Consider the following 14,052-nt stretch of genomic DNA (forward strand, 5'->3'; position numbering starts at 1 on the left):
TGATGTGCAAGCTTATCTGGTGGGAGGGGCCTAAGACAGAAGTGGGAGGGCAGCTGTATTTTCAAATTCAAACTTCTTTTGACTTTTCCAGAAAACTGCATAACCTGGGGTACCACTTAAATTACTATATACTAAAAGGTTATTGTAGATTTGCCCAATCACCCAAAAATAAACTTCTCTTAAGATATAATGCATGTGATATAATGCATCCTTGTGCACCCAGTGCTTCCATGAGTGATCACAACACCCACTTTTACAAAAAGTAATCACATTTATTTTAATCGTCATACATTACCACCATATATTATGTCTAACCACTTTGATTTTCACATCACATGTTCTCATGCATCACTGATGCCCTCTGATATACATCTCTCTAGCCTCTGGGTATATCCGATACACCATAAAGGAAAGACATTTGTGCTACAGAATGTAGGCATGGCTTGGCCAGTCCTGGCTCCTTGGTAGCCGTCTTTGTCTCTCTGTCTGCCCCAGAAATCAGTTGTAAGAGAGTCTCTGAATCCAATTTCTAAAACTTAGTCCAGGTTCCTGTGTGTCTCTGTGCCGGTCCAAGCTGTGGCCCGTGAGCTGGCTCCAGGCATCCCCCTGCACCTCTAGCCAATGGTGACACCAAAGCCACACTGGAATTTGTTCTTGCGGTGGTTGAGGAAAGCTCCTAGGGCCAGGGTGAGAGGCAGTGGCAGAAGTTTCTTTTCAAGGGTTGCCCCTACCACCCAGTTACTATCAACTGTGCCTGTGGAGAGAGTTAAAGTCCTTTAAAAAAAAAAAGAAACTAATTTATTTTGCTATTTTCAAATGAAAAGTCACTTGACATAATGTGGCTATTGGTATTCATACTGTATTTATTTACCTTTAAAGAGCAAGTTAGCTTTGGGAACGTCCAACTGGTAGCCAAAGGATGCTGTTGTCTCTTGCATCCTTGTGCTGGCTTCAAATTCAACGCCTACCTGCAACTGTATTAGAAGACAGAAGATAAAGGATAGTTTCACATCTTTATATATATATATATCTTTATACTTGCAAAGAGAGAAAACAATGAATTTTGGCCGTTTTTTGGGAGAGGAATACAGAAATAAATCCACACACACTATTCATTTATTACTAATGTTAGTACCTGATCAGTGGCTTTGTGATAGTATGTAGCATGAGCTCCTGCCCCTCCCAAAGTCAATGTAGCAACGTAGTTGTCCCCTGAGAAGAAATAAAGGAAATTGAATCTGTCACAGCCAGGTAACATAAAACAATCAATTCAATTAGTCACCTCAGGCCACACTACAGAAAAGTGCACATTTCAATAAGCACAGAGTGGAGATTTACCGGTATATCTGCCCAAGAGGGAGGTGACCGCTCCTTCCTCCCCGGGTCTCTTGTGGTAAACGAGTTCACCACCGAGAGCCAAAGCTGGTGTGATGGACTGGAGATAGTGGCCCACCAAAATGCCTGAGGGAAATGTAGTAAAAGAGCTTTAGTAAAAGGGCATTAAAGATACACCAATCAGTTGACAAAAGGTTTTGACCAGGGGCCGAGCATGCTCATATAACATATTTTTTGCCTGTCAAATTTACACACGTCATATGATGGCTTTGCATTGTGCTGACAGCAACACAGACATTAAAAAGGTCACAGGGTCAAGGAATCAAAAGATGACCAAGCAGCGTTTCAAATAAGTTACGAAAACATTGTGTGCAATAGTCCATGTTCCAGCTTCTCTTCCCCTCTGAGTCACTCACTCTCTCAAACACACACACACACACCACGTGAGTGACAAGATTTCCGCCAGCCAGTGTATTGTGTATTAGCAAGTGTGTGGTGTAAGTAACATTGAAGGTATGAATGTAGCAGTGACCCTTTTTTTCTTCTTCCATTGCCTGTGAATTTTTTTAAATATGCCAGAATATGGCTTGCACATATTCCTAATCACTTGCATATCCTAGTTTCAACACTAGAGGTCGCCAGATACGATCAATCTCCATTGGTACAGAAACCAATTATTTGACCATTTCTGCCTATTAGACTTACATTTGCATTGCAATCTTTTTAGTGGGACCTTATGCAATGAGGTATTTAACAAGTATTGCCTGATTTAACTTTAACTATTTACAGATTAACACATAACATCATAAAATTTAAGTGTATCTAGGATAGCTGGGCTTTACACAGCTAGCATTTCACTGCTGACACAAAGAAAACCTCTCTCTCTCACTTTCAGACAGCACCATTGTTTTCACCGGTTAAAATGACAGACGTCACTGATGGCAGGTCATATTTGAGGCCAGTGATTAATGCAAGTTAATAACTTCATAACCATAACAAGTGCTTCTGTAGTTGCAACACAGTGACACATCTCCTCTGCAGCCGATCGTGTCACACCAATTTCAGCAGTTGCATTCTCCCAGTTAAACCTTTCTTTAATATAAACTATTTTAACAGCTTATAAACTTAAACTTTTTTTCACCAGGACATCCAGTTTTTCAATAAAGCAGTTTGTGGGAAATGAGTGTGGGCTACAACAATCCCCTCTGTTGAACTTGTCACTACCAAAAAACAAAATCATACCAGAGCCAACAATTACGTCTGGATTTCCGAGAGTCACAGCGGAGGTGAAGTCTTGACCACGCCACTCCAGGTCACACTGCCAGTTCACAAACTTTTGCTGCTGAGTCTGCAACACGCAAAAAGTAGAACACATACTCTGAGACTGGAATGACAATGTCAGTGACACTTAAATGCTGGAAAGAGAGACTCGAAATCTGAAAAAGCCGGTTCCTTGACAAGTCTACATACCTGGATGGCTATTTTGGAGCGCACAGCAGATGAGAGTTGGTGGATGATCTGGGCATTCAAACTACCAGTATTGTCCATATCACCAACTATGACTGGGAATGACTAAGACAAACAAAACACACATTCATCAGATTTCAAATTGGGCTATATTTATCAATTGCTTGCATGCTCCTTGTGGGCAAAGCAAAAACAAAATTAAGTATGTTATTCAGTTTTGAAACCCTGATTAAAACAAAACAGGTTACCATACCACAACTGTTACCATATTATATTCATGGCATTTACCTGCATGCACATTCCCATAGCTTACTTCTAAATACATTAGTCATGTACTTTTATTTTATTCATGGAGGAAAAAAAGCAATTCAAAACATAAAAAGATCATTACCTCTCCTGGTCCAGTCTGTTTACTGCCTACGTAGGTGGAACCGAATCGATAACCAGATTCACCAAGGGTACTGAGAGTTACAGTATGGCTGACCTGGAAGTGGTTACTCAGGCCCTTGTTGACCACTAACCGCACCCCTTCCATCTGCAGAGGGAACACCTCTAAAACAGGCCAAAAAAGAAAGAAAGATCCATGTAACAAACTATTCATGCCAATAACGATACCGTTATAATACTTACAAATGTAAGAAAGCCCTCATAAATGACTGGATTCACATCTCATAATTCAACAGCTGATTTTCTAACCTTTACATTTGCGGTGGCACTCCTCATATGTGCCCGGGTTTGGGAGCGGAGAGTCTGCATCTGCCGTCTCCTGGCCGGATCCAGATGCTGGAGGGACGGATGACACTGAGGGCATAGTGAACCCTGCAGGGACGGACACCAACCCTGGGACCCCTGGACTACCTCCAGCTGCAGCTGGGGCAGGACTGGGGGAGGCGGCAGCCAAAACACTGCCCATACTCTGAGACTGTTACAGACTGGGAAGAGAGAGTGCATGAATAATGTATTCATTTAATTAATTAATGATATCAATGTAATTCAATCACACATCTGCTGCTGTTAAAATAAACCCTGATGGAGTATTTGCTTGAATCATTCTCAAGGATTACTTTGAAGACTATTAATGTTCTGTTTAGGATACAATCACACAGTATATCCAATGCACTTGGGCTTAACCAACGTCCACAATTTCAGCTAACATTAGCTTGACTAGCTGCGGCCAGTGATATGTCCTAGTAGTAACAGCAACGTTACAGGGGGTTAGTTGGTTGTAGAGAAGGCCCAGTTTAAGTCTGACTCTTCATTCATAACGTTAATATAATACAATGCAACCTGGCAACCACAACAACTGCAACCACAACGAACTGTGACGTGTGGTTTGACATAGGCAACATTTAGCGATTCGCCGGGGAAACTAGTCGCTAGCCGTATTTAACCTGTGAAGGCTAACGTTAGCTAGCAGAGACGGCTGGTTGGTTAGCTAGCTGGCTAGCTAGCTAGCCATGTGGACTCGACCACGAGATCCACATTTCCATGCGGCAAACGCGGTAATTTAGAACACAATACGTGGCTTGTTTGCAAACTCAACTAGCATCTTCTTATAAAAGTACGCTGCACTTGTACGTTTAAGCTACTCACGCTGACGGTTTGGGGTCCAGGGGTAGTTCAACACCGGCAAAGTTCACCACAACGTCCGTGACCGTGGTTGACAAAGTGTCCGCCTCTTTCCCCCCCTAACTCATTCACCGATTGGCTAGTGTATCTCTCATGTCGATCGCCATTGGCTGAAACGCCAGGCGGGGCGGACCCTGCTCGATGACGCAGCCCGGGGATCATTCGCTGAACATGTATTTCATTCAATCTCCTGCTGAATGACACTCCAAGGGTACGCCTGTTTTAAGGGCCATAGTTCAAGCACATTTACTGCCATGTTTTATATGAATGAAGCTAAATAGCCCTGTGCAATTCAGTTTTAAGATGTTTAAGATGAAAATAACCAGATAGACTTACATTTGACAAATGGGCATACAATGTAGTCATTTCATGCAAATGAGAACTGCAAGATCTGTTTCAAAACCAGACTCTCTCAAGCAATAACACAGATTGGATGGATTCAAATTATGTGGGAACCGTTGACCACATGCAAACCTGAACCATTAATCTAATTAACGGAGGGCTCACGTGTGGATTTCACACCAGGATGCCGCTTTGAGAGGCCGGCAGTGGGAGAGACTAGTTTAATCCCAAAGCATTGAACCTACAAATTGTGCCAGCATTTCCAATAAAGAGCAGAAAAGCAGAGTCAAGTCAGTTGGAGTTTAATTCTTTCAGGCGCTGGCATTGACACATTTAACAGAAAATTGTTGCCCCGTCTTTCTCTTTAAAGCATCTGGTCATCGTGTCGTGAAGGTATTCATTGCTCCAAAAAATGCAGTGATGGGCCAAAACTGTCTTGGGTTAGAAACCCACTCAGAAAAAATGGTAAAGTATTGATGTAAGCGTTGAATGCTGGAAACATTGGGGAACCATAATCATCAACAAAAGGGTATTCCAGAGTCAGACATGAAGAAAGTTGAGTCCAATTACTACTTCAGAAGAGAGTACACACAGGTCCCTTACCAGCTGGTCCGTAATGAAATTGTCAGCTAAAAGGAAACAAAAAAAGTCAGCTGGGGATTTCACAGTATTAATGTTGTTGAAATACATTGTTTTGTGGCATTGTGCTTAAGTCAAGAATTCTAAGGCTGCAATATATTCAGACAGCTTGTCATATTTACAATTTGCCATGAGACAAATGCATCTTACAAATAAGGAAAAAAATACACATCCTTTCAGACCGACACTGTGCTTTATCAAAACTGAAACTAATGAGGAATTTGGACAAGAGCTTGGGCAAAGTAGATGTTTGACGTTAGACTAAGGCACTTTGGAGGGAAGTAGGGACACAGAATCTACATTAACGTGACTGAACGAGTTGGCCGGTTACAGAATGTGAAGGCCTTTCTCATCCAGTCACATTAATTACCAAAAAAAGCTCAAGATTTGAGAAAATGCTGCCCGGTGCTATGGCTTTAAAAAGGGTTAAAGTCATTTCACAATTCAATAGCAACGTGTCATTGTTTGATCCGAGTTTTGACAAAATGCATTGCAGCCTCACTGACATTACACCGTAAGCTTTAAATCTCGTTTCTGCAGTAAACACTTCAATATAAAAAAAGTTCACTAGCAACACTGTTTAAGGTTACTGGAGCGCCATAGCAGCCCGCTTTTAAACATCACTCATAGCAAAGTGGTTCGTTTTGGTTTCTGAAGCCATCTCTATTCTTCCTCTTGTAATTCTTCAATAACTCTTCCAACTTTGGTTCCCTTTTGAAGAATGTTTTTTATTGAGACGGTGTATAATCCATTTTCATTTCTTTTTTTTAAACCACTGCATCCCCAAATGTCAGCAATAACGCTAATAGACCAAGTGTCTCTTTGTAACAGACTTGGAATGATGGCAAAAGCTACAAAAATAACCACACTCGGTGGCGACATTATTAGGTAGACCAGCTCAATAATGCAAATATCTAAATCAGTTAGTTAATGCATAAAAGTATGCAGACATTGTCAAACTGTTGTTCTGACCGGTCATCAGAATAGAGAAGAAATTCCACTGTGGAATGATTGTTGGTGCTGAACTAACCGGGTTTACAGGCCAAAAAACAAACAAAACAAAAGAGGAAACAACCCAGAGTGGCAGCAAAAGTGTCTTGTTAGGAAACAGTGAAGGCGACAGCAACACATAACCACGTCTTACAGCAGAGGTATGTAGTCAAAGAAAACTGAGGCTAGAGGAGAAAGGCTCACCATCACTTCATAGCAGATGATTCGAAAAAATGTCCTCTGGCAGCGCAGATCGTACGGTGTGAATTTGTGTAAACATTTCAAGCTGGTGGTGGATTAATAATATCTTTTTGGCACACTTTTGGAAATTTAATACCAACTGAGCATCATTAAAAAAAAAAAAAAGGGAGAAAAAAGGAATGTTTCCAGCTTGTTAAATCCCTGCCATGGAGAATTTAGTCTATTAATCCGATGTACCTAATAAAGTAGCTACCGAGCGTTCCTTAAAAATAAGGGTGGCTTTCCTTTTAAGTATCTGCTCAAAGGGCATGTCAGTAGGATGTGCACACTGCCATATGGAGTTCATCTGCACAGCAAGGATGTGAGTGGGGCTCCATCCTCCAAGTCTACCTTTGGTTTCACATTTTCATTCTTACAGCAAAGTACAAAAAAAACAGTCTGACGGCAATGTCCATCTATTGTTGAGTGGCTGAGTTCAATGACAGACTTAAGCAATCGCCCAAATCACATGTACAGTGAGCATCTCCGGCAGTGTGGCAGAAAGTTCAACTGATTGAAGCGGCGATGGGAAGATACCGGTTTACTAACATATGCACAGATAGAACTGGAGAATGCTGTAAACCCAAACTGGAAATGAAAAGAAATCTAAATTAGACCATTTTGGTGACAGAGTGGGGAACAAAAATCATCACTTGGAATCCTGCGTGATGCGTAGCCAATACTTTGCAACGATGCCAGGCGCCATGTTCTTCCTGAAAAGAGAAAAAAACAAAAAGCAGTTAAGAATTTCTGAAAACACCTGCGTGAATGAGTCACCGCTTTAGCAAACCTGCAGAGCAGGCTGTGTGTGTGCGGTGATCAGCCTTCCGCAAATCTATGTTGACTGCTGTTGTGCAGCCTGAGGACAAACAGCTCGCAACCCTTCAACTCTAAATCCTGTAGAACTTAAGTTAATCTTCTTGATGAAAGAGGATAGTATCCATTAGCCAGATTGGCCGCCTTCAAACTAGATTACTCAGATGTTTCCAGGTTTGCGAATACACTGCATAATCCTTCAATGTTAACCAAAATCTTATTCACAAACTCAATCTGAACCAGGTTGTGGAAATTAGTCTCTCTCTGAATGTATCTTTATTATTCACAGTCTTGCTAGTGAATGAAAAAAGTGGGTCCAAGGCCACCAGTCAAGAGGTAGTTGGGCAGTCAAGTAAATAAATAGCCAGTTCTTCATTGGCCACATGTAAGGCAGATTTGCACCTTCTAGCCACACATGGCTGGCTTATCAACCCTTAATATTTTGAGTGTCAAATGAGCAACTAAAAAAATGCAACCAAAAGTATTAATTGCAGATATTCTAGATCAGTTGATTGACACCCAACAAGAAAACAGGTTTAATTGTGTTTATAATATTTAATCTTAAAAAAAAAAAAGGTGTTTTCTCAGTCATGGCTGGTTTCAAAGAACTGACCTTTTACTCAGGTTGCTCCCACTTCTTGGCTCCGCCGATGGCGTCGTCGTCCTCAGCATCTGGGTCAACAGAGTGAAACTCGGCCACATACAGGCTCTTGTCAATGCTGCTGGGGATGGGCTTAATGTCAGTGACCAGTTGATCCTCGATGTTCTTCAGGTTGTAGCGGTCTTCTGAAGTGATCAGATTGATAGCCAGACCCAGATGACCGAAACGTCCTGCAAAAGAAGTCACATAATTTAGCGTTTCGTACAATTAGCAATAGCGTCATGAAGGCAAGCTTGGTGTGGTAGCTGAAAAATAGAACACCACTGTTGAGTATAAGAATTTGTTCATAGTTCATCTTACCTGATCTGCCGATGCGATGCAGGTAGGTCTCTGCATTTTTGGGGAAGTCAAAATTAATGACCACATTTACTGCCTGGATGTCGATTCCCCGAGTGAACAAGTCTACGAGAGGAAATACATACATTAGTCAACCTTCAGATCATAAATCATTTATATTCCCACTTTTCCCCCAATTTAAAATGCAAAAAAAAACGTCACCTACCTGTGCAGACCAGGTTTCTGCACAATCCATTCCTGAAGTCATGGAACACGCGGTTCCGGTATTCCTGCATCATCTTTGCATGAATGTAAAAGCACGAATAACCCAGTTGGGTTATTTTCTTGGCCAGAAGCTCAACCCTCTGGGTGGAGTTACAGAAGATGATGGACTGATTGATCTGAAGCTGAAACAGAAAAATATAGATTTGGGATGAGTTTAGGCTGCAGGAATACCCTCCCAAAGTTTTTATGCCCGTGTCTCACGGTATCTTACGAGTCTACATAACCACCTTCCTACAGTGGACTCCAAGCTTCCAAGCACAATCTGGTGGAGTTGGTTTGTATGAATGCAAGTGAACCAACTACATGATTGTATGTAGCCAAGCGCTGAACACGTACCCTAGAAAAGAGTGTGTTGAGACAGTGGACCTTCTGTCTTTCAGTCACATACGCATAGTACTGTGTGATGCCCTTCAAGGTCAGCTCCTCCATCAGGTTGATCTCGTAAGGCTTCGTCAGGTGTTTGCTCTGGAAAAGACATGAACGGTGATTATGAAACAAGATTTTTAGCTTTTCAGGAGTACCAAATTGCTGTTTAAGTTCTCACCATGAATTTTTGCACACTGATGGGGAAAGTGGCAGAGTAAAGCAGGATCTGACGATCCCTTGGCATGAAGCTGATTATATCTTCAATCAGGACCACAAAGTCCTGTGAAAGCAGCTTGTCAGCCTAAATAAAGAGATATTTAAAAGAAAGCACATTTATAAAACACTGTCAACAACATCAGGAGTGAATTCAGCATTTAAAAATGAGCCAAACCTACCTCATCCATCACGATCACTTGGGCTCTATCCATTTTTGCCACACCCTTCTTGATCAGGTCTAGTATCCTGCCTGGTGTGGCAATCACTACATGCACTATTAAGATGGGAGGAGTCACAAACAGCACATCAAAACAAGATCAACTGAACAGCCGCAAAAAGGACATAAATACAATCAAATAAGTGCTTGCCAATCAGCTGAAATTTTGCATGTTTTTTCAACCAAGAAAATTTACAACCTCTAATATATTTGGTATAAATTCAACATGAAAATGAATCATGACTTCTAAAGGAAGATAAAAACATCTCATGACACTTGGGCAACAACTTCTAGGAAAGAATTACTCATCTTCAACATTAACGGCAGAAAAAGTACCTGTCTCATCCAGACGCATGATGTCATCCCTCAGGTTGGTGCCACCTGTGGTAGCCATGATCTTTACTCCTCCTAGGTGCTTGCTGAGCTGAATGCTGATCTGGCTCATCTGCAGGGCCAGCTCTCTTGTTGGCACCATTACTATGGCTGGATTGAGACAGAAATGGGAAGGGCTGATGAAATGCCAGGGTTGGTGACACGCATGGAGAAATTTAAAGAAAAAAAGTGTGTATGTATATATATAGTTTATGTATCTTCTCCGACCAAAAACTATGTTCACTAACAGTGGAAATGAATGCTCTTTGGTTAGAATAGTTATCATCCATATGCTCTGGAGATTGTGACAAAAAACAAACAAGTACTTTAGTCTTTAGTCTTGTTACACCACACGTGGTTCTGTTACTTCTTAAATGGGATTACACATCTGGGACTGCTGAAATTATTTGTGGAAAGTGGATAAAGCTGTTGACAAACCTGTACACCAAAGCTTTCCATGAAATTCTGCATGACCTGGGCTTGTTTTTTTTTGTTAAGCATATTATCAATAATATTTGCTCTATTAAACTTCACTATAATTTCTACTACCTCCAAAGTCAAAGTCATCATGGTTGTACGTCTGTCACATCTGCTTCAAACTTCCCCCTATTGGGCAGAGGTAACTCACCCTGTATGTGATCCTTCTTCAGGTCTATCCTCTCCAGGAGAGGGATGAGGTAGGCGCCACTTTTTCCTGTGCCATTCTTAGCCCGAGCCAAAATATCTCTGCCTGACAGCGCAATGGGGATGCTTTCCTCCTTTTGGCAGACAGACAAGTTCAATCAGTACAATTGGTGAGGTTCATTAGACATGACTTGGCAAATAAACAAGCAACAACATACAAAAAGACTATTGATGAAACAATGACAGCACAATTTAACAGTACTACAAGGAAGTGCATCTGATCTAAGAATGCAATTATAACCCCTGAAATGAGGGTATAATTGCAAGAAAGGGCAATATGTTGATCAGATAGTGGGGGAAAAGGAAACTAAATATGTTTTTGCAGGAACAGGCCCTTCAACAGAGGAGTGGGTTTATAAGTTTGAGTGCTTGGATCCTGATGTTGGCTACAGGGGGTTGCCAGACTGGCCCAAAATGATCCTCCCTTGACACATACAAGAATACTAGGTTAGGGATTAGCATGGACAAATGTCACAGTGGAGGATAATGTACAATGAAGATACCTAAAGGGAATACCCAGATCATTGTGAACTATGGGCAGAAGTACTGTTCTGGGTTTCTAGGGAGTGCAGATTCACCCGTTTGTAATTCTGATTTATGAGAAAGGCCTGTGGGGACTATTTAAGGCAGCCTCAAGGTGATAAATACAAGTCAAGCTCACTTCACATTAAGAGGTTCAGGGTGACATTTATGCCGACATTAGGTTGGGAGTCAATTTTACCATTTATCACATGATAGGGACACTCTACGCACTACAGGCGGGAAAAAAGTAAACAGGAGCAGGTGGAATGGGAATCGTAACAAGTCAGTAGAGATGCATCGATCACCATAGCGGTGATTACGTGCTCGTCCATGCATTCCACACATGTGACATGAGACTAGTCACGCCGTGCACAGCGGCACAAACGGTAAACATATTGGCTTTGACATAGCTACAATGATGGGTCACTCTTCGGAGATTGGGACAGGATTGTTTTACTCTGCCATGGGATTGGGATGGGACTTGTTTTGTGGCCATGGTAGAGGATATGTACAGAAAAGCCACTCCTGTGTCACTCTTTCCTTAATATAATAATTGGAATAGTTTTATTTACCTGGACAGGGGATGGTTTCTCCCATCCCATTTCGAAGATTCCCATTAGCAGTTCCCGCTTTAGGCAGTAGTCTTCAAACTCATTTCCCTTAGTTGATGTCACATCCTGTGAGAACAGGGCACAAATATACGAGATTACTAGTTAATAGGATCCAGAGATATATGTGACAATACATGTAAACTTCAAGAGAATCAGAATAATCATGCCTGCTGATACTAATGTTAACTTACCGAGGTTCTCATCCTGGTGTCTTTTGGAGGAAGCTCCAGGCACTTCTTCCAGTCATCACCAAACCTACCGGTAAGTGCAAGAATTTGCATTATGTTCAAATAAATAACACACACAGAGAGTTTAGAGAATATATGGAAATAGATCTTACTTGATGCCCCCACTGCTTTGAGGGACGCTGGTCCTTTTCTGGAAGGCATTGGGCTGTTGGGCAGCCGTAAGGAGTCCAGGCTGTCCTCTGAGCTGCCCATTTGCTGGTCTGTTCAATCCAATCATTGGTGCTGGGTTTGCGGTTCTTGCCGTTGCCATGGGTTCAACTCATTAACTGGCAATTATTTTTCAGTGTGTTATCTTGGCCTCTTTCACACTGATGTCTTGCTTAATGCACCAGTGTGTAAAAAACAACTAAAAACTGAAAAAATAAAAACGTCTTTTGTTTAAAGAACTTACTGTGTACACAACCCGACGTTGAGACCTCTTGAAAAGAAGAAGTCTGCGTATGAATTCTGTCTATTTACAAGACAACTCTCCAAAAAAGGGAGAAATTAACATTCATATGAATAAATAAATCAAATGTGACCAAACAAACTTTTTTTCCAAACTGGTTTGTCAGACTACTCTTATTCTTGCTGTTATGATGATTGAGAATTTTTTTTTTAGTGTTCTTTTGAGTATCTTGGCTTTTGAGTACAAATGCTATTTCTATACATTCAAAATGGCCAGTAGTAAATTAAATTCTGCTTGGTCATGTCACAGAGTAGGTCTATGATTTGTGACTTGGACATCAAAAAGTCTTCAAAAAAAGGGGGGTTATTGCTGTCGCTGAATACTGGATCAAGGAAAGTCACTTCGGCAATTTTGCCATGGATAGTTCAATTTAAATGTCTCCTCCAGTTTGCTTTTCTTCTGCAGTACAAGTTGAGGTGCCAGTCTGCAAAGTGCTTTGGGAATTTGCAATCGACCAAAACAAATCCACGTTACCTGCCAGGCAATAAACAAACATTGTCGGTGGTTATTTTAAAGCAACAACAACAAACTAATATCTCGCTTAACGAGTAACCCAAACTAACACTCCCGCAGATGCGAAACACATTTCAGTTGTGCGCATTTCCAGATGTCTTCAATAAGATGGACCACAAACAAGGTCACATTTAACAACTGCTGACCATAGACGGAAAGCTATATATTTTTTATTTAGCTGGTGAAAAACGTAATCCGAGTAATGTTAGACGAATATACCGTGCGAAACAGTGGAGCCAACAGCATAATTCTGACATGAAATTTGAGATTATGGCGACTGAACCAGCGAGGCTTTGTTGTGATGTCGTGGGTTCGAGTTTACATCGTGCTAACTTAAGCTAGCGTAACGTTCGTATTAGTCAACAGCTCAAATCAACTGACGGACAAAGTTATGTTGAAAGTTAGCGCTAGCTACGTAACGTTAGCCACTTAATTCGACCAATCTCACGGAACAAAATACAAGTCAACAACCGGGGGTATTGCCCAGTTTCATTACTACGTCGTGTTCAACGTCGATAGCAAAGTTGGCGTCAAATAAATTAATTGGCACGCCTGTACAAAAGTGTTAAAACTTTTAGCATAGCAACGTGGCTTTGACCGTCCAGCTAGCATGCTAACGCTGCCGTAAAGTCGTCTTCCCGTTTGTGGGAGGAACGCCCCATTTTTAAACTTCTCGTCAAAAAAAAGATGCTCACAAAACAACGCTGTCTGGATTACATCGATTCGCACCTGTCGCTTAAATACTTTTATTCAACCTGACCGAAAACGATTGCGTTAGCATGCTAACGCTAGCTTAGCTAGAACCGTGTTAACATAGGCTACGTGGTAAATCAATGTGCTTGAAGAAATTAACTCTTTGCCCACCCGGAGAGAGATGCTACCTTCACTTTGCTACTTCCGTCTTCCCTGCTGCGCCGCTGCTTCGTTTCGTCGGCAGCTTAAATTAAGTTCGGTAACGACTCGCTCTTTCGAGAAATCCACCGAGTTTTCACTCTTTTGTCTATTCTTTCGGATTATTGACAATTCAACATGGCCGCGCGTTCGCTTTTGGGCTGGTTGTTTGAGCCGAAGGACCTCCCACCGACCAATCACAACGCTGCTTTTAAATTCGCAAACGTTGCCGCTGTGGGGTAAATGGGGGTGTAAACTGACAAAAGCAGGACACAACAGTGAAC

At 41.6% G+C, this 14,052-nt stretch overlaps 2 protein-coding genes across 4 annotated transcripts; both read right to left on the minus strand.

Moving 5' to 3' along the window:
- Positions 1 to 251: 251 nt before the first annotated feature.
- Positions 252 to 4,490, minus strand: tomm40 (translocase of outer mitochondrial membrane 40 homolog (yeast)). 2 transcript variants are annotated; one of them, XM_084027888.1, is made up of 9 exons: positions 4,396 to 4,490; positions 3,499 to 3,734; positions 3,194 to 3,354; positions 2,806 to 2,907; positions 2,578 to 2,683; positions 1,339 to 1,461; positions 1,136 to 1,212; positions 872 to 974; positions 252 to 754 (listed from the first exon to the last, which is right to left on the minus strand). In XM_084027888.1, the coding sequence occupies exons 2-9, from the start codon at positions 3,713 to 3,715 to the stop codon at positions 615 to 617; spliced, it is 1,029 nt and encodes a 342-aa protein (XP_083884014.1). In that variant the 5' UTR covers positions 3,716 to 3,734; positions 4,396 to 4,490; the 3' UTR covers positions 252 to 614. The 2 variants fall into 2 exon arrangements, with proteins under 2 accessions (XP_083884014.1, XP_083884015.1); XM_084027889.1 differs by having other exon boundaries at positions 3,499 to 3,718; positions 4,381 to 4,469.
- A 569-nt stretch (positions 4,491 to 5,059) lies between these two features.
- Positions 5,060 to 13,896, minus strand: ddx61 (DEAD (Asp-Glu-Ala-Asp) box helicase 61). Of its 2 annotated transcripts, none has more exons than XM_084026093.1 (13): positions 13,742 to 13,896; positions 12,009 to 12,838; positions 11,860 to 11,923; positions 11,630 to 11,734; positions 10,480 to 10,609; positions 9,816 to 9,962; positions 9,442 to 9,536; positions 9,225 to 9,347; positions 9,017 to 9,145; positions 8,622 to 8,802; positions 8,420 to 8,521; positions 8,072 to 8,289; positions 5,060 to 7,355 (listed from the first exon to the last, which is right to left on the minus strand). In XM_084026093.1, the coding sequence occupies exons 2-12, from the start codon at positions 12,164 to 12,166 to the stop codon at positions 8,075 to 8,077; spliced, it is 1,449 nt and encodes a 482-aa protein (XP_083882219.1). In that variant the 5' UTR covers positions 12,167 to 12,838; positions 13,742 to 13,896; the 3' UTR covers positions 5,060 to 7,355; positions 8,072 to 8,074. The 2 variants fall into 2 exon arrangements, with proteins under 2 accessions (XP_083882219.1, XP_083882220.1); XM_084026094.1 differs by having other exon boundaries at positions 13,759 to 13,888.
- Between the last annotated feature and the right edge of the window lie 156 nt (positions 13,897 to 14,052).

The sequence above is a fragment of the Eutrigla gurnardus genome (assembly GCF_963514095.1).
Source record: "Eutrigla gurnardus genome assembly, chromosome: 14".
NCBI classification, from domain to species: domain Eukaryota; kingdom Metazoa; phylum Chordata; class Actinopteri; order Perciformes; family Triglidae; genus Eutrigla; species Eutrigla gurnardus.